This window comes from Heterodontus francisci, chromosome 15 (assembly GCF_036365525.1).
Source record: "Heterodontus francisci isolate sHetFra1 chromosome 15, sHetFra1.hap1, whole genome shotgun sequence".
NCBI classification, from domain to species: Eukaryota; Metazoa; Chordata; class Chondrichthyes; order Heterodontiformes; family Heterodontidae; genus Heterodontus; species Heterodontus francisci.
Genome location: NC_090385.1, coordinates 31,886,785 through 31,911,648, shown reverse-complemented (window position 1 = coordinate 31,911,648; position 24,864 = coordinate 31,886,785). Strand labels below are relative to the sequence as shown.

Genomic DNA, 24,864 nt, shown 5'->3' with positions numbered 1-24,864 from the left:
GGCGAGGGTGGAGATTGCAAGGGCTCTGACCCAAATTTTTAATTCCTCTCTGGCCACGGGGGAGGTGCCAGAGGACTGGAGAACAGCTAATGTGGTCCCACTATTTAAGAAAGGTTGTAGAAATAAGCCAGGGAACTACAGACCAGTGAGTCTCACGTCAGTGGTAGGGAAACTATTGGAGAAAATTCTGAAGGAGAGAATCTATCTCCACTTGGAGAGGCAAAATTTGATTAGCATGGCTTTGTCAGAGGGAAATCATGCCTAACAAATTTGATTGAATTTTTTGAGCATGTAACCAGGTGTGTAGATGAGGGTAGTGCAGTTGATGTAGTTTACATGGATTTAGCAAAGCCTTTGACAAGAACCCACATGGGAGAGTTATCAAGAAAGCAAATGCACATGGGATACAGGGTAACTTGATAAGGTGGATTCAAAATTGGCTTAGCTGTAGTGATGACAGAAGGCTGTTTTAGTGACTGGAAGCCAGTGTCCAGTGGTGTACCACAGGGATCTGTGTTGGGTCCCCTATTGTTTGTCATTTATATGAACAACATAGATGACTATGTGGGGGGTAGGATCAGTAAGTTCGCGGATGACACAAAAATTGGCCGCGTGGTTAACAGTGAGGTGGAGTGTCTTGAGTTACAGGAAGATATAGACGGGATGGTCAAATGGGCAGAAAAGTGGCAGATGGAATTTAACGCTGAAAAGTGTGAGGTGATACACTTTGGAAGGAGTAATGTGACATGGAAGTATTCAATGAATGGCCTGACACTGGGAAGTTCCGAGGAACAAAGGGACCTTGGCGTGTTTGTCCATAGATCCCTGAAGGCAGAAGGGCAGGTTAATAGGGTGGTGAAAAAGGCATATGGGACACTTGCCTTTATCAATCGAGGCATAGATTACAAAAGCAGGGAGGTCATGTTGGAGTTGTATCGAACTTTGGTAAGGCCACAGCTGGAGTACTGTGTGCAATTCTGGTCGTCACATTATAGGAAGGATGTGATTGCACTGGAGGGGGTGCAGAGGCGATTCACCAGGATGTTGCCTGGGAGGGAATATTTAAGATATGAAGAGAGGTTGGATAGGCTTGGGTTGTTTTCGCTGGAGCAGAGAAGACTGAGGGGTGACCTGATCGAGGTGTACAAGATTATGAGGGGCATGGACAGGGTGGATAGGCAGCAGCTGTTCCCCTTAGTTGAAGGGTCAGTTACGAGGGGACACAAGTTTAAGGTGAGGGGCAGGATGTTTAAGGGGGATTTGAGGAAGAACATTTTACCCAGAGGGTGGTGACGATCTGGAATGCACTGCCTGGGAGGGTGGTAGGGGCGGGTTGCCTCACATCCTTTAAAAAGTACCTGGATGAGCACTTGGCACGTCATAACATTCAAGGCTATGGGCCAAGTGCTGGCAAATGGGATTAAGTAGACAGGTCAGGTGTCTTTAATGCATCGGTGCAGACTCAATGGGCCGAAGGGCCTCTTCTGCACTGTATTATTCTGTGATTCTGTGATCCATCACCTAATTCCATCTCCGTAATATTGCCTGTCTCCCAGCCTGCCTCAGAATATCTGCCATTGAATCCCTCTTCCATGCCTTTGTTATCTCTAGACTTGACTATTCCAATGCTCTCCTAGCCAGCCTCCCATTTTACATCCTATATTAGATTAGATTAGAGATACAGCACTGAAACAGGCCCTTCGGCCCACCGAGTCTGTGCCGAACATCAACCACCCATTTATACTAATCCTACACTAATTCCATATTCCTACCAAACATCCCCACCTGTCACTATATTTCCCTACCACCTACCTAATCTAGTGACAATTTATAATGGCCAATTTACCTATCAACCTGCAAGTCTTTTGGCTTGTGGGAGGAAACCGGAGCACCCGGAGAAAACCCACGCAGACACAGGGAGAACTTGCAAACTCCACACAGGCAGTACCCGGAATCGAACCCGGGTCCCTGGAGCTGTGAGGCTGCGGTGCTAACCACTGCGCCACTGTGCCGCTATATAAACTTGAACTCATCCAAACCTCTGCTGCCTGTGGCCTAACTCGCACCAGGTCCCATTTAACAATCACCCCTTGGCTCCCTGACATTCATTGGCCCCAGCTTTCTCAGCCTTATTTTCAAATCCCTCCATGGCCTCACCCCTCCTTATCTCTGTAACTTCCTAAAGCCTTACAACCCTTCGAGATCTTTGCACTCTTCCAATCATGGCGTCTTCTGCACCCCAATTTTCATCGCTCCACCATTGGCAGCCATGTCTTAACCTAACCTCTAAATTCCCTCTCTAAATCTCTCTGCAGCTATAGCTCTCCCTCTCTCTCCTGCTTTAAGATGCTCCTTAAAATCTACCTCTTTAACCAAATTTTTGGTCACCTGTCCTAATATTTCCTCCATAGTTGAGTGTCAAACTTTGTTTGATAATGCTCCTGTGAAGAGCCTGAAGACATTTCACAATGTTAAAGGCGCTATATAAATGCAAGTTGTTGTTTTTTTGAAACCTTATTAGGTGCAAATTGGCTGCTGCATTTGCTTGCGTAACAGTGATTAGATTTCTGAAGTAATTTTATGGCTGTGAAGTACTTTGGGATATCCTGAGGATGTGTTGTAGCACTATATAAGATTTTTCTTTCAATAGCAAATAGTGGAAGCTCGTTAACACATTTGTTACTGACTTTGCATGCAATTACATTAACTAATTGATCTGTTTTTCTTTTAAAATGTAAGTCATTATGTCCAATGATATTTTATTAGCAGCGTCACAACATTGGAACTATTGTTATAATCCCACCTCCTATCTGTCCATTTCTGTCCGCTATTTAGTTTTACATTTGGCAAAAAATGCTTACCCTATAGAACTATAGCTAGCAAACACAGAAGAAATTGGAAATTTTTATTATGCTTCGGTTAGGCTGAATAGCCTCCTTTTGTGCTTTATGATTCTATGATTCAATGTTTCTCATATGGTTCGGTTAATCATACTGTGAACTCCTAAATAACTTAAAAGGGTGTGACTATAACACTAGCCTTGGCCAAGTGGTTTTCAGTGCTAGGATTTATAAACCAACTGTGGCTCTGGTGGATTACCACAGGATGAGGATGGTGATATAAAATTACACAGTACTTGCTCACTCTCTTCTAGTTATTAATGCATTAAGAGTCTTGTGTACACACACATTTTCTGTCAAATAGCAGTTAATTTCTGCAACATTTTTCTGCCATACTACTTTCTGTCACTCTTTTACCAATTCATTTTACCGACTTGAGTCCTCCAAGGTAGGTGATATTGTTGCTTTCTTTAACTTTAAGGCCTCCCAATTGCATTTCCAAGACAGCTGGTGTGGTTTTTGCTGTGGCATCCATCTAAGAAATACTAAAAACAGTCCACAGAGCTAATGCTGCCAAACTCCTCCCTGCTGCACTCTTGTGGTTGCTGCCTTCACCTCAGTAAACAATAACTTCCCTCCCTCTACTGTGACCTCCAACCTGACCATGAACATCACTGTTGCCACTCAAAGCTGCCTCATGATTGTACTCGCGCACCATTGGAGGTGGAAGTAAAATAAAGCAGCAAAAAGGGTGTATTGTGAAGGAATCCAGCCATAATGAGGGGTTATAAGGTTAAAAGTTATTTTCCTGTAAATGAGGGATTAAAAATTTTAAAATGATTCATCTTCCTAATGTTTAAAAGAATCTTCGAGCTGGATTTTGTTCACCCCCAGGTGTCGGATTCTGTGGCGTGGGGTCCTGAAGATGCCTCCGGTACCCCGACGCCAGGAGGGGCCGGGAAGGCTCGTGGCAGCCCCCCCGCTGCTTGTCAACGGTACCCTAATTTGAATATTTAAATAAATGAGAATGAATGAATTAATGAAACTCACGTTGCCGTCTGATGTCCCACTGCGATCTTCAGCTCGGTGGCTGGCACTCCCGTACCTTCGGATCCCCGTCCAGGGGAACAAGGTGCCGCATTGGTTGGGGGGTGGGGGAGGTAAGTTTATCAGTGCAGGGGCGTGGGAAACAGGATCAAATTAACGTCATGGATGCAGGGGATGGTGGGAAGTGTTGGAGTTGAAAGTTTGGGGGGGTGGAAGTTAACGTTCAACTTTGTGCAGTCTGTGGAGGGAAGATCAGAATTCAAATGTAAGTGTTTTGCGGTGGGGGGGAGGACAAATACTTACTGTAATTTTTATTGGGGGGGTTGGAAAGGGGAGTTACAATTTTATTTTGAAAATTTTGGGGGGGGTTCACTTCAAAAATTCAAATTCACTGGCTGGGCTGGATGCCCTTTAAAAATGGTGCCGGCGCCTGTGCACAAGCAGCTGATGCCATTGTTGACGACGGACAGCCCACCCCCTCCATGTGATTGGGGGGGGGCGGGCTGCCCCGGCTATTTAAATGAGCCGCCACGTGGAAAACTGTGGTGGCGCTTCGGTGTGCAGCCCATGCGTGCGAGCCACCATATTTTGAGCTCACTGCCAGGAGTGACAGCGGGCTCTTAAAGTCCAGCCCATAATCTCGAAACACAGTTAGATGGCTCATGAAAAATTAACCATCACAACTTGCTACTAGCCTGTCTTCCTTAGAAATCAAAGAGGCCAGGACCTTACCTAGAAATTAACAGATATACAGCCTTATTTTGGAAATAAAGGGGGACAAACTTACTTACAGTTGAGTTAACACCCCATATGTAAGAAATTAGTTATGCAACTCGAAAAACAGAATAAATATTGGGAGCACACATTGAATTTTTAGATTTGTTAAACTCGCTGCAGCATCTCTCAGGGTAAAGGTACAACTGTTGGAATAAGCCAATGATAATGCTCCCCTTAACTGGGACAGAGGTATCTTACTAACTCTGTAATCTTCTACTCGGGGATTTCAGATAAATGTTACTTTAATAATTGATGGATATCTTACTTAAATATTTTACAGGCACAAAAGTTGGATTTAAAAAATTGGATTCTCTACTAAAAATAAAATTGTATTTTGTATCTTTTCCTAGAACTATTAACGTTGCGATTGACTGTCTCACCAACTGTGAATTGCATATTTGGTTCTTTAATAAAGTTTTATATAACTTAGAATTTATATTATCTCACATAGTCTTCTGTATTGCAAACTCATGAACCCATCTCCATACACTCTTTGGTGGGGTGGTAAATTACTGAGGAGAGATTCGCAGAGCGTCATAATATCCGGGTTATTATTCTCTGGCTGTAACTTGTTAAAAGGGCTATCTGAAGGGCAGTAGTAGTCACAGCTGATTGCTTTCCTTTAGGGTGAGTTAGATCAGTCCTTCAGACCCATTCAAGTGTCTTTAGGATTTGGCTTTATCAAACTTAAGTTGAAAATGATCATCTGAGAAGTATGCCTGATCCGGGATAGCCTCAAAAAAGGGTGAGGATTGTAATCCACCACAGTATGACAGATGTTAGGTTAATAATACAAGGGAGAACTAGACTGAATATAAAAGTTCAGAGCAGAAATGAAAATAGAAATAATGGAAGCAAAGAGAGAGACTGGCAGCTAACAAAAAAGGAATCCAAAAGTCTTCTAGGCATACAAATAGTAAAAGGATGGTAAAGGGAGGAATAGGGTCAATTTGGGACCAAAAAGGGGATTTATGCATAGAAGCAGAGGGCATGGCTGAGGTCCTAAATGAGTACTTTGCATCTGTCTTTACCAAGGAAGAAGATGTTGCCCACATCATAGTAAAAGAGGAAGTAGTTCAGACATTGTGTGGGCTAAAAATTGATAAAGAGGAGGTATTAGAAAGGCTGGCTGTATTTAAAGTTGATAAGTCACTAGGACCAGATGAGATGCATTCGAGGATACTGAAGGAAATAAGGCTGGAAATTGCAGAGGCACTGGTCATAAACTTTCAATCCTCCTCCGATACAGGGGTGGTACCAGAAGTCTGCAGAACCGCAAGCATTACATCCTTATTCAACAAAGAATGTTATAATAAGCCTAGCAACTACAGGCAAGTCAGTTTAACGCTCGTGGTGGGAAAACTTTTCAAAGCAATAACCTGGCACAAAAATTAACAGTTACTTAGACAAATGTGGATTAATTAAGACACGCCAGCATGAATTTGTTAAAGGCAAGTCATGTTTAACCAACTTAATTGATTTTTTTTAATGAGGTAACAGAAAGGATTGATAAGACTAATGCGGTTGATGTGATGTGCATGGACTTTCAAAAGGCATTTGATAAAGTGCCATATAACAGGTTTATCAGCAAAGTGAAAGCCCATGGAATAAAAGGGACAGTGGCAGATTGGATTTGAAATTGGCTGAGTGACAGGAAACAGAGAGTAACTGTGAACAGTTGTTTATCAGACTAGAGGAAGGTATAGAGTGGGGCTCCCCAGGGGTCACTATTAGGACCACTGCTTTTCTTGATCTACATTAATGACTTAGACTTGGGTGTACAGGGTACAATTTCAAAATTTGCAGATGTCACAAAACTTGGAAGTATTGTGAACCGTGAGGAGGATAGTGATAGACTTCAAGAGGACATAGACAGGCTGGAGGAATGGGCAGACGTGTGGCAGATGAAATTTAATGCAGAGAATGAGGAGAGACAATATAAAACAAAGGACAGGATTCTGAAATGGGTGCAGAAGCAGAGGGACCTGAGTGTATATGTGCCCTAATCTTAAGGTGGCAAGGCAGATTGAGAAAGTGGTTAATAAGGCATACGGAATCCTCGCTTTTATAACTAGAGGCAGAGAGCACAAGAACAAGATAGTTATAGAGAATCTTTATAAAACACAGGTTCGGCCTCTACTGGAGTATTGTGTCCAGTTCTGGGAACTGCACTTTCGGAAGGATGTGAAGACATTATAGAGGTGCAGAAAAAATTTATGAGAACGGTTCCAGGGATGAGAGACTTCAGGTACATGGATAATTTGGAGAAGTTGGGGCTGTTCTTCGTAGAGAAGATTAGGAGGAAATTTGATAGAGGTGTTCAAAATCAGAGTAGATAGAAAAAACTGTTTCAATTGGCGGAAGGGGACACTGATTTAAGGTGAATAGCAAAAAAAAACATGCAGCAAAATTTTCACATAGCGTGTGGTTAGGATCTAGAATGCACTGCCCGGGAGTGTGGTGGAGGCAGATTCAATCATGACTTTCAAAAGGGAATTGGATAATTATCTGAAGAAAAAAAAATTTTGCAGGGCTACAGGGAAAGGGCGGCAGAGTGGAACTATCTGATTTGTGCTTGCAGAGAGTCAGCACAGATACAATGGGCCAAATGGCCTTTCTCTGTGATGTAACCATTCTACGATTTTATGATTCTACCAAAATCACAACCCTGCCTACAGCCCAGCAGTCACTCTCCTGGAATGCCATTCTGTGTTTCTTCCTTAAGGACTTTTAAAGCACTAAAAATAATGAAGTACCTGAAGCTTCTTCGCAGAAATGGCTGGGAACGAGGTCTTTTGGTGCCATGTGGAGGGAGAACCAGTTTCAACTTGAGGCACTCCCTACTGTGACTGGACCTTAAGCCCTGTCACATGATCTCAGGGTGGTTCAGGGCTTGTTTGGTTGTGGCAGAGAGCAAAGCTGGTTGCAGTGAAGAAAGTGGTTAAGGGGATTGGCAGTGGCAGGGTGTAATTAGCTATGCTGCTTGTCACTGTAATAACATTCTTCTCTCTGAATTAGGATGTTGTGAGTTCAAATGCCATCCTAGGATTTGAGCACATAATCAGCAGTCACTCTCCTGGAATGCCATTCTGTGTTTCTTCCTTAATGACTTTTAAAGCACTAAAAATAATGAAGTTAAAATAATGAAATAATAAAGTTAACCATTTGTGGTACTGAGGAACTGCTGCACTGTTAGAGACGAACAGGGTGGTCATGTTTAACTTCCAGGATTGGCATTAACATGAGTTCTAATGAAGGGTCACTGACCTGAAACATAACTTTGCTTCTCTCTCCACAGATGCTGCCAGACCTGCTGAGTATTTCCAGCATTTCTTGTTTTTAATTGGCATTAACATGGCCCGTAGATCAACTGGCCCATTACCACTGACAATCATCCTGGTTTTTCAGGCAGTAGATCCCTTTTAATAAGCAAATTGTAGCACCATGATGTACATCAGATCTCGACTGTCATTTTAGGACGGAGCGATTTGGTGCATTTGCCGTGCAGTTTACATTTGGGGTTTTTCCCTCTCTGAAGCAAACAAGCACCCTAACATTAAAAATCTGTTTTATAAATTATTTTAAGTATAATAATAAACACCATGAAAATGCTTACATTTCTCAAAGTGTTAATGGTATAAATGTTAACCCTGTTGAAGATCAATGTGATGACTAACTGATTTTCCAGCCCCAGGTTTCGATCCTCAGTCAACGTTGAGTAAATTGTTCTTAATCAATTGTTCTTAGTACTATGGAAGGGAGAATGAGGGTCCTGTTAATAATTTCTACCCCAATGACCTCTAGAGAAAATGCTTATGTGTGCACATCAGGTAAAACAATGTTTGGCCTTGGCTGAGATACACAACATGGAATGAAGTTCACACATGAAGAATAGTTATTTGCATGAAGTATTAGAGGGTTAGCTGGCACCTTTGGAAATATATCCTGGATAAATCAACTACCCCAAGTAACCATTCTTCATTTCTGAGCAATGAGAATATCTGAACCTGGAGGCTGTTCCAGCTAAGATCTCTCCTAATCTCATCTAACATCTACATAACTGTACGTTATAGCAGGGCTCCCTTGGAGTAAACCCTGGTTGATCTTCTTTTTCATAATCAAGAGGTACTGCTGTTAATAGTGTCTCAGCTAATTCACTGCAAAGTAGGAATCAAATCAGTCTAGGTAATGTGGCTTGGTACTCTACCAGGCACTGATTTTACCACCAGCCAGCTGAAAGCATACATGAAGACACTTTGTAACAGCTGATCATGTTTTCAAACAGCCATTAACTACCTTGTTGAGGGAGCAAGTATCTATCTTTAGTGGCTGAATTTAAAAAGAAGCATTAATTAACCACTCGTTCCTATTCCGTACATTTTTCCTTACCCTGAGGCTCAGATGTTCTGAGTGCATTAATTTAACATTATCATGATTTAAGATGAGCTGCAATAATTAGCTGTTCCTAACTAAATCAACCTGACAATCATTAACAATTTAACACAAAACAAATCTGTCAAAGGACACACATTTTAATTGCAGGGAAGAAATTCTTGACAGTTTCATGATACGGTTATTTTGTACAAAAACAAAGCCACTGCTATTACTCCGATCAGGAGAGCTCAGTTACTCATAGTGGGTTGAGCTGAATAACCAGAGTTTCAAGTAGGAAAGCAGGTGTTTCCAAAGGATTTGGAACATAGGAACAACTTACATGCATTTGGGATTTGCATAACACTTTACTATCATTTCAATCACAGCCATGTTGTATTGTACATTATTCAAGTTAACATTCATCTTCGAAAGGCATAATATACACCGTGGGGATTCCTAGCTCCCCAGTTCCAACATCAGCACCCATAGTGCCTACTCACTACCCTTGCCTTACCCACATCCAGCAAACCATGACCCAGCATCCCTGTTCATATTAAGCACCTGTCAATGAAGGGAGAGCTCTGGCTTGTCAATCCAGTGGATGTAGAAGCTCACTGTTTAGATCTTCAAGTGCCATACAGCCTAAGTACCAGCAAGCTATAGCTTGAAGTGCCCTATTGTCAATAAAGTATGTAAGTTCACTAAAACTTTTTTTTTTTAAAAGGAGATGCTTCATATCATTGTCATTCAATTATAATATAAGGCTGAAAAACCCAAGGTGCAGGCAGATAGATGGGTGACTGCTACAAGGGGCAGGCAGTCAGTGCAGGAATCCCCTGTGGCTATCCCCCTCTCTAACATTATACCGTTTTGGATACTGTTGGGGGGGATGGCCTATCAGGGGAAAACAACAGCAGCAGCCAGAGCAGTGGCACCACGGCTGGCACTGTTGTTCTGCGGGGAGGGACAAAGCGCAGAAGAGCAATAGTTATAGGGGACTCGATAGTCAGGGGCACAGACAGGCGCTTCTGTGGACGTGAAAGAGACTCCAGGATGGTATGTTGCCTCCCTGGTGCCAGGGTCAAGAATGTCTCTGAACGGACAGGGGGCATTCTGAAGGGGGAGGGTGAACAGCCAGAGGTTGTGGTACACATCGGTACCAGCGACATAGGCAGGAAGAGTGACAAGGTCCTGCAGGGGGAGTTTAGGGTGTTAGGTAGAAAGTTAAAAGACAGGACCTCTAGGGTTGTAATCTCAGGATTGCTCCCTGTGCCACGTGCCAGTGAGGCAAGAAATAGAAAGATAGTGCAGCTAAACACGTGGCTGAACAGCTGGTGTAGAAGGGAGGGTTTCAGATATCTGGATCATTGGGATCTCTTCCGGGACAGGTGGGACCTGTACAAGAAGGATGGGTTGCATCTAAACTGGAGGGGCACTAGTATCCTGGCTGCAAGGTTTGCTAGCGTCACTCGGGAGGATTTAAACTAGTGTGGCGGGGGTTGGGAACCAGAGCAGTAGGACAGCAGGTGAAATAATTGAGGGGGAACTAGTAAATAAGGCCAGTAAGACTAAGAGGAAGAGCAGGCAGGGAGATGTTGCTGAGCACAGCGGGACTGGTGGTCTGAAGTGCATTTGTTTCAATGCGAGAAGTATAACAGGTAAGGCAGACGAAAGTAGAGATTGGATTAGTACTTGGAACAATGATGTTGTTGCTATTACAGAGACTTGGTTGAGGGAAGGACAGGACTAGCAGCTAACTGTTCCGGGATTTAGAAGCTTCAGGCGGGATAGAGGGGGATGTAAAAGGGGTGGGGGAGTTCATTACTGATTAAGGAGAATATCACAGCTGTACTGCGGGAGGGTAAGGCTTCCACTGCTATGTCCAGACTGGCCAAGAGAGTGTGGGAAAATGGCGCACTGACACGGAACACAAAAGTCCGAGTGTATCAGGCCTGTGTCCTCAGTACCTTGCTCTACGGCAGCGAGGCCTGGACAACGTATGCCAGCCAAGAGCGACGTCTCAATTCATTCCATCTTCGCTGCCTTCGGAGAATACTTGGCATCAGGTGGCAGGACTATATCTCCAACACAGAAGTCCTTGAAGCGGCCAACACCCCCAGCTTATACACACTACTGAGTCAGCGGCGCTTGAGATGGCTTGGCCATGTGAGCCGCATGGAAGATGGCAGGATCCCCAAAGACACATTGTACAGCGAGCTCGCCACTGGTATCAGACCCACCGGCCGTCCATGTCTCCGTTATAAAGACGTCTGCAAACGCGACATGAAATCGTGTGACATTGATCACAAGTCGTGGGAGTCAGTTGCCAGCATTCGCCAGAGCTGGCGGGCAGCCATAAAGACAGGGCTAAATTGTGGCGAGTCGAAGAGACTTAGTAGTTGGCAGGAAAAAAGACAGAGGCGCAAGGGGAGAGCCAACTGTGCAACAGCCCCAACAAACAAATTTCTCTGCAGCACCTGTGGAAGAGCCTGTCACTCCAGAATTGGCCTTTATAGCCACTCCAGGCGCTGCTTCACAAACCACTGACCACCTCCAGGCGCGTATCCATTGTCTCTCGAGATAAGGAGGCCCAAAAGAGAAAAAAAGACTGCGGGAGGACACCTCGGAAGGGTCATGCAGCGAGGCAATATGGGTGGAGCTCGGGAATAGGAAGGGTGCAGTCACGATATTGGGGGTTTACTACAGGCCTCCAAACAGCCAGCGGGAGATAGAGGAGCAGATATGTAGACAGATTTTGGAAAGATGTAAAGGTAACAGGGTTGTAGTGGTGGTTGATTTTAACTTCCCTATATTGACTGGGACTCACTTAGTGCTAGGGGCTTGGATGGGGCAGAATTTGTAAGGAGCATCTAGGAGAGCTTCTTGAAACAATATGTAGATAGTTCAACTAGGGATGGGGCCGTACTGGACCTGGTATTGGGGAATGAGCCCGACCAAGTGATCGAAGTCTCAGTAGGGGAGCATTTCGGGAACGGTGACCATAATTCCGTAAGTTTTAAAGTACTTGTGGATAAGGATAAGAGTAGTCCTTGGGTGAAGTTGCTAAATTGGGGGAAGGCTAATTATAACAATATTAGGCAGGAACTGAAGAATTTAGATTGGGGGGGGCGGCTGTTTGAGGGTAAATCAAAATCTGACATCTGGGAGTCTTTCAAACGTCAGTTGATTAGAATCCAGGACCGGCATGTTCCTGTGAGGATGAAGGATAAATTTGGCAAGTTTCGGGAACCTTGGATAATGAGGGATATTGTGAGCCTATTCAAAAAGAAAAAGGAAGCATTCGTAAGGGCTAGAAGGCTGGGAACAGACAAAGTCCTTGAGGAATATTAAGGAAGTAGGAAGGAACTTAAGCAAGGAGTCAGGAGGGCTAAAAGGGGTCATGAAAAGTCATTGGCAAACAGGATTAAGGAGAATCCCAAGGTTTTTAATACGTATATAAAGAGCAAGAGGGTAACCAGGGAAAGGGTTGGCCCACTCAAGGACAGAGAAGGGAATCTATGTGTGGAGCCAGAGGAAATGGGCGAGGTACTAAATGAGTACTTTGCATCAGTATTCACCAAAGAGAAGGACTTGGTGGATGGGAAGGGAGTGTAGATAGTCTGGGTCATGTCGTTATCAAAAAGGAGGAGGTGTTGGGCGTCTTGCAAAGCATTAAGGTAGATAAGTCCCCAGGGCCTGATGGGATCTACCCCAGAATACTGAGGGAGGCAAAGGAAGAAATTGCTGGGGCCTTGACAGAAATCTTTGTATCCTCATTGGATACAGGTGAGATCCCAGAGGACTGGAGAATAGTCAATGTTGTTCCTTTGTTTAAGAAGGGTAGCAAGGATAATCCAGGAAATTATAGGCCAGTGAGCCTTACGTCAGTGGTAGGGAAATCATTAGAGAGGATTCTTCAGGACAGGATTTACTCCCATTTGGAAACAAATAAACTTATTAGCGAGAGGCAGCATGGTTTTGTGAAGGGGAGGTCGTGTCTCACTAACTTGATTGAGTTTTTTGAGGAAGTGATGCAGATGATTGATGAAGGAAGGGCAGTGGATGTTGTCTATATGGACTTCAGTAAAGCCTTTGACAAGGTCCCTCATGGCAGACTGCTACAAAAGGTGAAGTCACATGGGATCAGAGGTGAGCTGGCAAGATGGATACAGAACTGGCTCGGTCATAGATGACAAAGGGTAGCAGTGAAAGGGTGCTTTTCTGAATGGAGGGGTGTGACTAGTGGTGTTCTGCAGGGATCAGTGCGGGGACCTTTGCTGTTTGTATAGTATATAAATGATTTGGAGGAAAATGTAGCTGGTCTGAATAGTCAGTTTGCGGACGACACAAAGGTTGGTGGAGTTGCGGATAGTGATGAGGATTGTCAGAGAATACAGCAGGATATCGATCGATTGGAGACTTGAGCAGAGAAATGGCAGATGGCGTTTAATCCAGACAAATGTGCGGTAATGCATTTTGGAAGATCTAATACAGGTGGGAAGTATACAGTAAATGGCAGAACCCTTAGGAGTATTGACAGGCAGAGAGATCTGGGCGTACAGGTCCACATTTCACTGAAAGTGGCAACCCAGGTGGATAAGGTAGCCAAGAAGGCATTCGGCATGCTTGCCTTCATCGGTTGGGGGCATAGAGTATAAAAATTGGCAAGTCATGCTGCAGCTGTACAGAACCTTAGTTAGGCCACACTTAGAATATTGCGTGCAGTTCTGGTCGACACACTACCAGAAGAACGTGGAGGCTTTGGAGAGGGTACAGACGAGGTTTACCAGGATGTTGCCTGGTCTGGAGGGCATAAGCTATGAGGAGAGGTTGAATAAACTCGGATTGTTTTCACTGGAATGACGGAGGTGGAGGGGCGACATGATAGAGGTTTACAAAGTTATGAGTGGCATGGACAGAGTGGATAGTCAGAAGCTTTCTCCCAGGGTGGAAGAGTCAGTTACTAGGGAACATAGGCTTAATGTGCGAGGGGCAAAGTTTAGAGGGGATGTGCGAGGCAAGTTCTTTACAAAGAGAGTGGTGAGTGCCTGGAACTTGCTGCCGGGGGAGATGGTTGAAGCAGGTACGATAGTGACGTTTAAGAGGCATCTTGACAAATACATGAATAGGATGGGAATAGAGGGATACGGTCCCTGGAAGTACAGAAAGCTGTAGTTTAGACAGGCATCAAGATCGGCGCAGGCTTGGAGGGCCGAGTGGCCTGTTCCTGTGCTGTACTGTTCTTTGTTCTTTGTTCTTTGATTCCCAGCTTTCTTTTTTCCGGAGGTAGAAAGCAGGAGTCTTGCACCTATTCTGTCTGCGGTGCTGACCCTGCAAAGGGGAAATGCTTTGTATAATGAGTCCAAGCTCTTCAAGGTTAAGAGTATTGTGTGCTATCTTGCTTGGCCATTTCCCTTTCATAATGTATAAATTAGGCAAGAAATTTAAATAGAAAGCATATTGTTTTCACTAAAGGCTCCATATGAAAGGAACTGAGCTGCCAAAAAATAAATAATACATGTTGCCGCAGCTGGAGGTCCCTCCAACTTGCACTCTTGTGCAGTGTTATCAGAAATGATGATAAAGGGGGTGGGGGGCTTTAGTATAAGCAGTCGACGGACCAAGTGTCCTTAACTATCCTATGATTCTTTTAGAATGAAAGATTCTACAATTGGTATTTTTCAAGTAAACTGTTACACTGATTACAACCTAACTCAGTTGTAGGAAATTTCCAGGAAATCAAGCTGTATGCCAACAGAGAAGGAATAGCTTGTCACTGATCATACTGTTCAGAAGTTCCTTGGGGATTGTCCCAATCAGTTGCCATAACTTAATCAGTTGATCAAAGGAAACCCTTTCTATTGGTGTATCTGCGTTTCTGCCCAAGTTATACTGGCCAATTGGAAGAACCCCCAAGGAATTTTCTGGCACATATCTCTTTCTTGAGAACCTTCTAAATGTTGACCTCCAAAGTCCATTAGATCACAAGAGATGCTTCTTCCTTTCCCTCTTTAAAATAATTCAAGAACGCATACACTATGTATGATTTCAAATCTGCATTATCATTTGGTGATAATCTCATTTCGACCTGACTTTTGCCACATATGAAAAAAAATCTTCTGTTAACTTGAGATATGTAAAGCAGGATAATCATAATGTCTTGCATCAACAAGTTCTGTAAGTTTAAAATCAAAATAGTGAACTGGGTGATGCAGTGAGTTAGACACTCACCTTCACCTTGGAGACACTTAAAGTCCAGCCCAGAATGATGGAATGAAATGTTCTCCTTTCAGATGATTAAGAGGATTCAATATGAAATGAGTTTGGGCAAAAATAAATTAGAACAATATCATCCCAATTCCCAGGAGGCATGTCAGAAAACTGTTCTTAATTCTGAGTAATTGTCAATATTTCACTTGGCTCAGTGGTCATATTTTTGCTTCTAAGTCAAAAGTCATGGGTTGGAGGACTCCTGGCACTTTAGCACAAAATCTGGGCTGACACTCCAATGCTGTGGTGAAGGAGTTAGTATTATTGGAGGCACAATCTTTTGGATGTTAAACTGAAGTCCGATCTGCTTGCTCAGATGGATTGAAAAGATCCCATGGCTCTATTTAAAGAAGGGTAGGCAAGTTCTCCTGGTGTCCTGGCCAGCATTTATCTCTCAACCAATACCACCAAAAACAGATTAACTGGTCATTTATCTCGATGTTGCCTGTGAGATCTTGCAGCATGAAAAGTGGATGTTGTGTTTCCCTGCAGGGTCTACATTTCAAAAAATTCAGGAGCGACCAAATATTTCGAGGCATCCTGAGGACTTGAAAGACACTATATAGAGGAAAGATCTTTTTTCTTTCCAAATTGGCAAACTCACTCAGACCACAGAACAATGGATTGGAAAGAGGAAAAATGTCTCACTGGTTTAACAGATGGTACCCTTCTGAAGTTAGAACTGAGGCATGTTGTTGAAACAGAGTTATGGGAGCTTTACTCTGCATTTAAATTCTGCTTTCCTATTTTGCCTAGCCCATCAAGCCAAACGTCCCAGCATCGCCGCTCCCCCAACCTTAGCCCTGAGCCTATGCCTTTCTCCAGTTTCTCACCTATCTCCTCTCATGCTCTCTTTCAACTCATCTTGCCCATGACATCCACCTCTTGCTTTCTCGACCCTAAACCCACAAAAATGCTGACCACCCAACTTTCCTTCCTGGACATCTCCCAAACAGCAATGAGATAAATGGGTATTGTTTTTGATGTTGTATATTCAGTTTGGAAAGAACATTATTCAATTGTTTTATGAATACCTTTTAGTATCTAAGGCAATGAAACTCACAGTGCACAAGATAGATGAGCTAGTGCATAACAATTATCCATCCAGAGTATAACTCTCCTCCTCCCCAGTAAAAATCTTAAAAACACATGTTGCTGTTGCCAGAGAAAATAAAGGAAGTTGAAATCATTTGGTCAACCCAAATATTCATTTTGTTACCCCCAATATTGTGCTTGTATTTGTTATGACTGAACAAGAGTTGGACACATGAGTTATTTATCTCACTATGGCAGAAAACTAGAGGAGAATGTTTGATTTTCTTCATAATTAATCAGCTAACAAAATTACTAAAGCACTTTTAAATGAGGGAATTCTGAGAGGCCATTTAATTTGCAAATTGTGCTAATGGAGAATGAAAACAATATGCCATTTTTCGTTAAAAGATTAATTTTGCCTCCATATGGTCTCAGCTGTGACAGGATATGATGAATAATGGCATAGGGACACATTCTATGCAATTATGTGGTTTTGGAGTCCTTATATCATTCTCTGATAGAAGCTCATGTGCAGCATTAAATACAAGGGCAGAGTTCTGACAGTGTTGTTCATTACAGTGCTAACTTCCTATAAAAGCCTCACGTCACACTATAGTGTATGATTGCTATAACATTCAATTTAATCTAAGCTTGTAATGTGATTCCTCATGCACTCATCGTGAAGTCGCCATTTCAGACAGCAGAAAAATATTAGGGAGTCGGTCTCTTAAAAAATTATACAGATAAATGCAAGTGAGGCAGGCTATTCAGCCCATCCAACTTCCATTCAAACATATTGGCTTGGCCTACTAGGTTGCATACCACGTTGTTCTGGTTTTTTCAGAGCAATATGGCTGTTAAGGGCTAAACCAGTACAAAAGATCAAAGAATTTCGAGCATAAATGCCATCCAGTATATCAATTTTCTGCTATATCTTGCACAAGTTTAAAAAACATGGCACTCAAAACCAGACCTGAACATCCTGCAAAACTGGCCAAGCCCCCAGAGCATATTAATCACCGTGGCATGTTTCTGCTAATTGTGCCCAGTTGCAGTTCTTTGAGGAAGATCTTAAAATTAAGCCTCTTTTAGGTGCAAGGACACAAATAGAAATGTTTTAAAGCTTTCTTTTTAATTTACTAAGAAACTGACTACTGTACACGAATGTAACTGGCCAAATATACATATAGATTTTAAAATTGTTGCCAGTTATTTAATATCAGGTTACTTGCAGGTCGTGGACTAGACAGTCTGATTAAAAATCCTTATTTTTTTGTGATAAAACCATTTCCAGCTGGATGAATAAATCTGCATGTTAAATATATGAAGGAATATTTTTTAATGCAAAATATTTTAAAAACATAAGGTTATAAAATGCAGCTTGATTGCTCTGGTTAATGGAAGATTTCACATTCAGGGATACACAAATGAGTTTGAGTGGAAACTTGAGCAAAAAGAAAACTTCTTAAATCTGGCGCAATTTTGAATAGAATTTGCACCCAGATCGCCGATTGTGCCCAAAACGGAAATTCATGGCCATTGTCTCCTTTATCACAACTTCAACTTGTTTTTTTCCGGAATCTTTCCCTCTACAATCCTACCTAGAAGGCTATTTCAGGTAGTCATCACCCTTTGTGTAAAGACGTGCTTCTTGATATCAGCCCTGAACCTGCCTTTAACCGATGTCACTTTGTACCAATGTCACTTTTTCTTGTAGTTCTGAATTTATATTTTCCATTCCATTTTGTATCTTGTATATCTCTACTTTACCTCCCTTCATAACTAGACAGTATTGGATCTTCTATTTTTTTCTTGTAAGTCGTAATCAGCCTTGTGGTCCTGCTTTGCACAGTCTCCAGGGCTTAGATGTTTTTCTTGTGACTCAATGACTATACCTGATGGTACCCGATCCACCACCTTTAACATTCACTCCCTTCACCACCGACGCACAGTGGCAGCAGTGTGTACCCTCTACAAGATGCACTGCAGCAACTCACCAAGGCTCCTTCGACAGCATCTTCCAAACCCGCGACCTCTACCACCTCAAAGGACAAGGGCAGCAGATGCATGGGAACACCACCACCTGCAAATTCCACTTCAAGTCACACACCATCCTGACTTGGAACTATATCACCGTTCCTTCACTGTCGCTGGGTCAAAAATCCTGGAATTCCTTTCTTAATAGCACTGTGGGTGTACCTACACCCCAAGAAGTGCAGCAGTTCAAGGAGGCAGCTCACCACCACCTTCTCAAGGGCAATTAGGAATGGGCAATAAATACTGGCCAAACCAGCAATGCCCACATGCCATGAACGAATAAAAAAAACTGGATAGAACAAAAAACTGAATTGGATAAATATTTGAAAGGAATAGTATTGCAAGGCTATGGGCAGAGAGGAGGGGAATAGGACTAATTGGATGGCTCTTTCAAAGAGCTGACACTGGAACACATTGGGCCAAATGGCCTGATTCTGTGCTGTATGGATCTATGATTCTATGAACTGAACAAGTATTCAAGGTGTGACTAAACAAGATCTCTGAGCAGTTTCAGAATGATGGCCTTAGACTTGCAATCTAATGATTTGACAATAGTGCAAGGTTCTCTGTTAACTTTGTTGATTGCTGCTCCACACTCACTGAACACGCAATGTTGTTATCACTCCTAGATCTTTTCAGCCTCCCCACGGTTAGTTTGATATTTGTCCATTTGGTATCATTATCCTTTATTATAGAGTCTTAAAAGGGGATAATAAAAGAAGCACTTCAGTAAAATAGGACTAGTCTCCGCATAAAAAATAATATTATTCACTTGAAAGCAAAAAGGTTTACAGCATAGAGAAGGCCATTTGGCCCATCTCTTTGTTAGATCTATCCAAAACTAATCCCACTACCCTGCTTTTATCCTCCTGGCTTCGTATCTTTCTCAGATTTCAAATTTTTATCTGATTGTCCTCTAAAAGACCCAGTAGTCTCTGCTTCAACAATTCCCTATTACAAAGCATTCCACGCTCCAAAAACCTTCTGAGTAAAGCCATTTCTGTACACTTTTCTCCTAACTACCTTAGTGATCATTTTAAATTGATGCTGCCTTTGGAAAAGATTTGTGATGGTTAAAAGCATATAAAATATGGACAATTCAAATCCAGATCCTGCTGCAAGTACCACAATATGTAGTTGGTGTTTTTGCATGATTTGTAATGAATAAAATTTGCATTCCGGATAGGTGGAAAAAGAAGTATTTTTCTGCTTCTGCTTTGAAAGGTTAGATTCTTCCCCCACCCCTCCACTTGAGAGGTGCTTAAGAGCTAAGGCCATGATTATAGGTTACACTCTTATCTACATAGTGTTTGTTTCATCAAAGCTCGACATTCACTTGAAATTTTGTTGGTTACAGTGCATTCCGAGCACTTCAAACAGTAATGAAAGAACACAGAAAGGATACAAAAGTAAGAGATGCAGTTACTGCAATCTTATATAATGAATGTAATTTTTGTTCAAGCATGCCACAAAATAATTAAAGGGACAGGGTACTGTTTTTCTGCTCTATGACCTGAAGTTCATGCTTGTCAAATGTAGGTTCTTCATATATCCTCTTATGCATTCCAGGCCTCTAGGTGTATAATTTATAGGTGGGTAGTTTCCATATAATTCAGCTAAAAAGCTGCTGTTCATTCCTAAGCCCTTTCAAAGGGCATGATAGGCAAAACTTTTGCACTGATTTTGCAGTGTTTGCGGCAATATATTGTTATATATTGCATCCAGTTGCCGGATTTTCCTCCATCTCTTGAAAGTAAAATGCAGACACTGGAAGAGCAGCCAAGAGCTGATTTTATCACAGTACAATACAGAATTTTTAAAACTTATGTCGTAAAGTACCCATGGTCGTTTGGCGATTACACGTATTTTTACACACAAAAGACGGCAATGGCGTTGGAATAAAGACTTCATAAACTCATTTCACAGAGACAAATAGTGCCAGAACCACCAGCTACTTTGCGTCATTTAACATGACAATTTACAATGGTAAATGTCGACAGAAAAGTGTAATGCAAAATGATAACAACGGGTAGAAAGGCTTGTGAATAGCAAGTGTGTGCCCTATGCAAGATTTATAATAATGTATAAATACTGTCTCCTTATCCCTGGAGAAGCGATGCAAGTTAGAATCTACTCTTATGCTCAAAGAAAATTTCAACAGTGATTAAAATGGGAGAATGTCAATTTTCTGATAGTGCTGTTTCTTTATCCAGTATTCAACTGCTTCCAAAATCAATAATGACAATTAACTCAAGTGGTAACACTCTTGACTCTGATTTGGAAAATTGGAGTTCAGGTCCCATTCCGTGTTCTGAGTACATAATCCTGACTGGCATTGCATTGCAGTACTGAGGAGTGCTGCATTATGTGAGGTGCCACCCATTAAATGGGATATTAAACCAACATCTTGTCTGCTGCTTCTGGTGACTCAAATGGATATCAAAGGTCAATTGGCAATTTTCAACGAGCAGGGAGTTCTCCAGGTGTCCTGACCAACATTCATCCCAAAATTGATATGAGTCTATTCAAATAATCTCAGATCCCATATACTGGGTTACTTTAGATTAGATTAGATTAGAGATACAGCACTGAAACAGGCCCTTCGGCCCACCAGGTCTGTGCCGAACATCAACCACCCATTTATACTAATCCTACACTAATCCCATATTCCTACCAAACATCCCCACCTGTCCCTATATTTCCCTACCACCTACCTATACTAGTGACAATTTATAATGGCCAATTTACCTATCAACCTGCAAGTCTTTTGGCTTGTGGGAGGAAACCGGAGCACCCGGAGAAAACCCACGCAGACATAGGGAGAACTTGCAAACTCCACACAGGCAGTACCCGGAATCGAACCCGGGTCCCTGGAGCTGTGAGGCTGCGGTGCTAACCACTGTGCCACTGTGCCGCCACTGATGGGGCAGTGCACAGAAGAATGCTGATGGGTATTCACAGTGAAATGTTTGGTGCATTGGCAGACCTGCCAGAAAGCCTGTGATCGATGACAAGGAGGATAGAGGAGACTGGCACCAAGTTGGCACAGGGCTTTGAGCAGAGTTTGGAGCCCATCCTGTCCAGTGTGGCCAACTCCAAGAGAACACTTGTGGACCCAACCACAAGGCGGAGTGTGATATCTCTGTACCCATTGTCCACTATTTCAATGGACATATTAACTCATTTCATATGGTTGGACTAAGGCCATCAGTGAAGTAGAAGACAAAGGAATGTCACATAAATGTGTTAAGCATTCATTTGCCCAGAATATAAACAGTAATTTCTACCCTCTGGTTGTAAAAAGAGAGTGATAGTGGTAAGCATGTGTTAAATGCATGTTTGATATCTGATGTACACTTAACTAAATTAATATGTACTTACTTATCAAAGGTAGAAATTGACAATAATGCCAAGCAGAAATATTTGCTAAATGAGCAATCTAGTAGCAGGGTGTGAGAGAAACTAGAGTCATGATTCTTGACATCTAAGCAGAAACATTTTTCGACGAAACTTGAAAACTTTCCTTCTATGCCTGCATCTGCTATAGCTTGTAACATAAGACAAATTGGTTTTGAATATAGCTTACATTAATTTTGTAATTACTGAAGTTAGTTACATAGATAATGTAAAAGACTTTTACTGATTCAAGGCCACAGATGAACAAAATAGAATTCAGGACTATAAGAGAAGTGATCCAAGTCCGGTGGGGGTGCGGGGTTCTCAACAGGGCTGCAGTGGGCTGAAGCTTTTTGTGGAGCACTCCTCAAAGTTTTCTGGACCATTTTTCTTTGAGCAACGTACTATGATTCCTGTAAGAATCGCTAGTTAGGCTGCGCAGCACCTGCTATAACTGAGTTAGAATGTGCATGGTGCACGCTCCACCTATATATGCCTTAATTTTGCTTTTGAATCCCCAGTTTGCATAGTTAAACAGCCTTATGCCTTTTTCAGGCATGTGGGCTGCTCGTCCATTTACAGGCCTACCTGAATATTTCTCTAGCTAGACTTTGGGTGTCAAAGCAGCGGCTGAAGTGCCCTCTAATTTTCAACTCCTGGACGCCCATTTTCTCAGGCACAAAATGGGCAGTGGTGTGTTCAATTTCTCCCCTATATAGTTTGCAGACACATATCATTGATGGGACATCTCACAGTGAGACATTTCCTCTTCAACAAAAAAGGGAAACTGGTCACAGCTCCCTGTTTGAAGTGTGCTAACCAATGATACTTCACAGGACAGAAGTCCACAGTCTAGAGCCCAGCCTACTTGATAAACTGAAGAAGATCTGATGGCAAGTGATGTCGCTGAGAGATAGTGGGGAGGAGAGATAATGAAAAGGGTTTTTGCAAGTTGATCCTCCATTCTCAACATTAGGATGGTTGTTTAGAATTACCATTGTTTAATCCACTTGATGGCACTTTGGCCCTGGCAAGTTTATGTAGGTTTTGGTCTATTTGAAATCAGTCATCCACCTTTTATTTTGCTTTTCTATATGGATGACTGATGTTAAGTATCAACAAAAACAGTAACTTGATCATACCAATGAAATGTGTGAAACTCACCAGTTGATGCTATCAGTCACTTCTTGTGATCTTTTTAATCAGCGCTCCACTAGGGTTGGCCCTTTTTGAACCACATGGCAAATGGTATGTGACTAAATGCATGCTATGGTATTTCTTTGTTCAGGTTCAGCTCCTCGAGTCAATCTGATCGCACCAAAACTGAATATATCGGATGAGCAGCTGCTCATTAAAGTAAATGGAACAGTCACGATCACATGCAGGTGAGGTTACTTTTTTTTTAATCAGGTACTTCTTTCTGTTCACCTTTTCTCTCTTATCTACCTCCCCTCCTTACAGAATATCATCATTCTAACTGGCATTTTAGAGATTCCATTGGTGATTCTACCCAATAGATCAATTAATGCATCCAAGTAGGTTAGGTTAAAGTGATTTATGACTTTAACCCCTTATAGGGACTAAATAAAATCAAGAGTTCATCCCTATGAATCTCCTTTAATTAAGTTCAAAGCAGACAAATTCTTATAGACACTTATTTGGGTCCAAAGAATTGAATTAGCTTTCCCTCAAAAAAATTACCATCTTTCGGATAGTCTATTTTTAATAATTATGGCTGAGTCATAAATATCCCAGATATTATAAGGGTCTGGGAAACTCTCTTCAATATGTATCTCTCCACTTAAAGAGACACAGAGAGGGGTTCTTGTAGTTGTATACAGAATACTACATGAGATGATTTATTAACTTTTATATATTTATTTAAGAATTATTATGCAATACACTTCTAAGTGGATATGTAATCACAATATCAACTATTTCTAAGAGATGTAACACATAATCTTATTTCTGACATAGAATCCAAAAGTTTAACCTTGCTAATGTTACAGCAGAATATCTTAGAATATCCATCAAAATTTAAAGGAAACTTTTACCTTAAATTCCCCGATAAAGGCATAGGGTGAGAAGCATTGTTTGAGGAATTCAACACTTCTAATCATTGCTTCAAAAACTCTCATGTGTATACCATTGCTAAGGTGTCATATGACCTCTTAACATATAGGTGTTACCTTCTTGTGTGTGTTCTAATTGCTTTCAAGATCCATATTTGGTAGTATCATTAACTAACATCGCTACTTAATGTTTTGCTGGTATTCCCCTGCTCTTGAAGTTGTGAGCATTTATCTGGTCAAAATGTTTATAATTTTGCTTACTTGACGTCTTGTTCCTGTAAGTCCATTCCATTTATTGTTTTATTATCTATAATTGCCTTTTTTATGGTACCATAATGCAACCTTTTGAGCCGATCTGTCTGCATCAACAACCCCATAAACTAATTATGTTTATTGCTACCTCTTACTGATGTCACACAGGATATTTCAATGTGTGTGTTTATCTTCCAAGTCCCTGACAACAGAGACACAAATGGATTGCCGAACTTGTTTCTGGTTCATAACAGGGACCTTGAAAGACCTTGAAATTTTAACTCTATCTTCTTAAAGGGGAATGTCAGTGAGTCTTGAAAACTGACCATTTATTCAATCTTTAATTCTGAAAGGTATAATATATTAACTATATCTAAATGCTACCTAATTAAGCCTATTATACCTATATTCCATCAAAAACCCCTCTTGACCCTATAAAGGCGAACAACAAAAATAGGTTGTTTAAACTAAACAATGCCTAAAATATAAACATAACCTATTATGTAAAACAGTGCAATAATACAAAAGACTACATTGACAACAATCATAGTCTACGTTTTACATGGATCAAAATTCTCCAAAAATAAATCTTTTAATTCTATCACAAAGTTCAGAATAAAACTATGCGAAGCATCCACGATCTGAGGTCGCAAAATGTTCAATAAGATGACTGTATCTCGACAAGTGGAACATCAATGATCAATCGATTAAACCATGTGATGAGGTAGAGAAGGAAGGTTCCATAGCTGCCACATGATCTTGAA

The 24,864-nt window shown here is 41.8% G+C and overlaps 1 protein-coding gene across 1 annotated transcript in view; it reads left to right on the top strand.

Annotated features, from left to right (window-relative positions):
- kdrl (kinase insert domain receptor like) overlaps window positions 1–24,864 on the top strand; it is a 222,310-nt gene that overhangs the window by 13,609 nt on the left and 183,837 nt on the right. Inside the window, exon 2 of the mRNA XM_068047355.1 lies at window positions 23,065–23,161. Coding sequence (XP_067903456.1) covers window positions 23,065–23,161 — 97 coding nt within the window. The remainder of the gene's footprint in view (window positions 1–23,064; window positions 23,162–24,864) is intronic.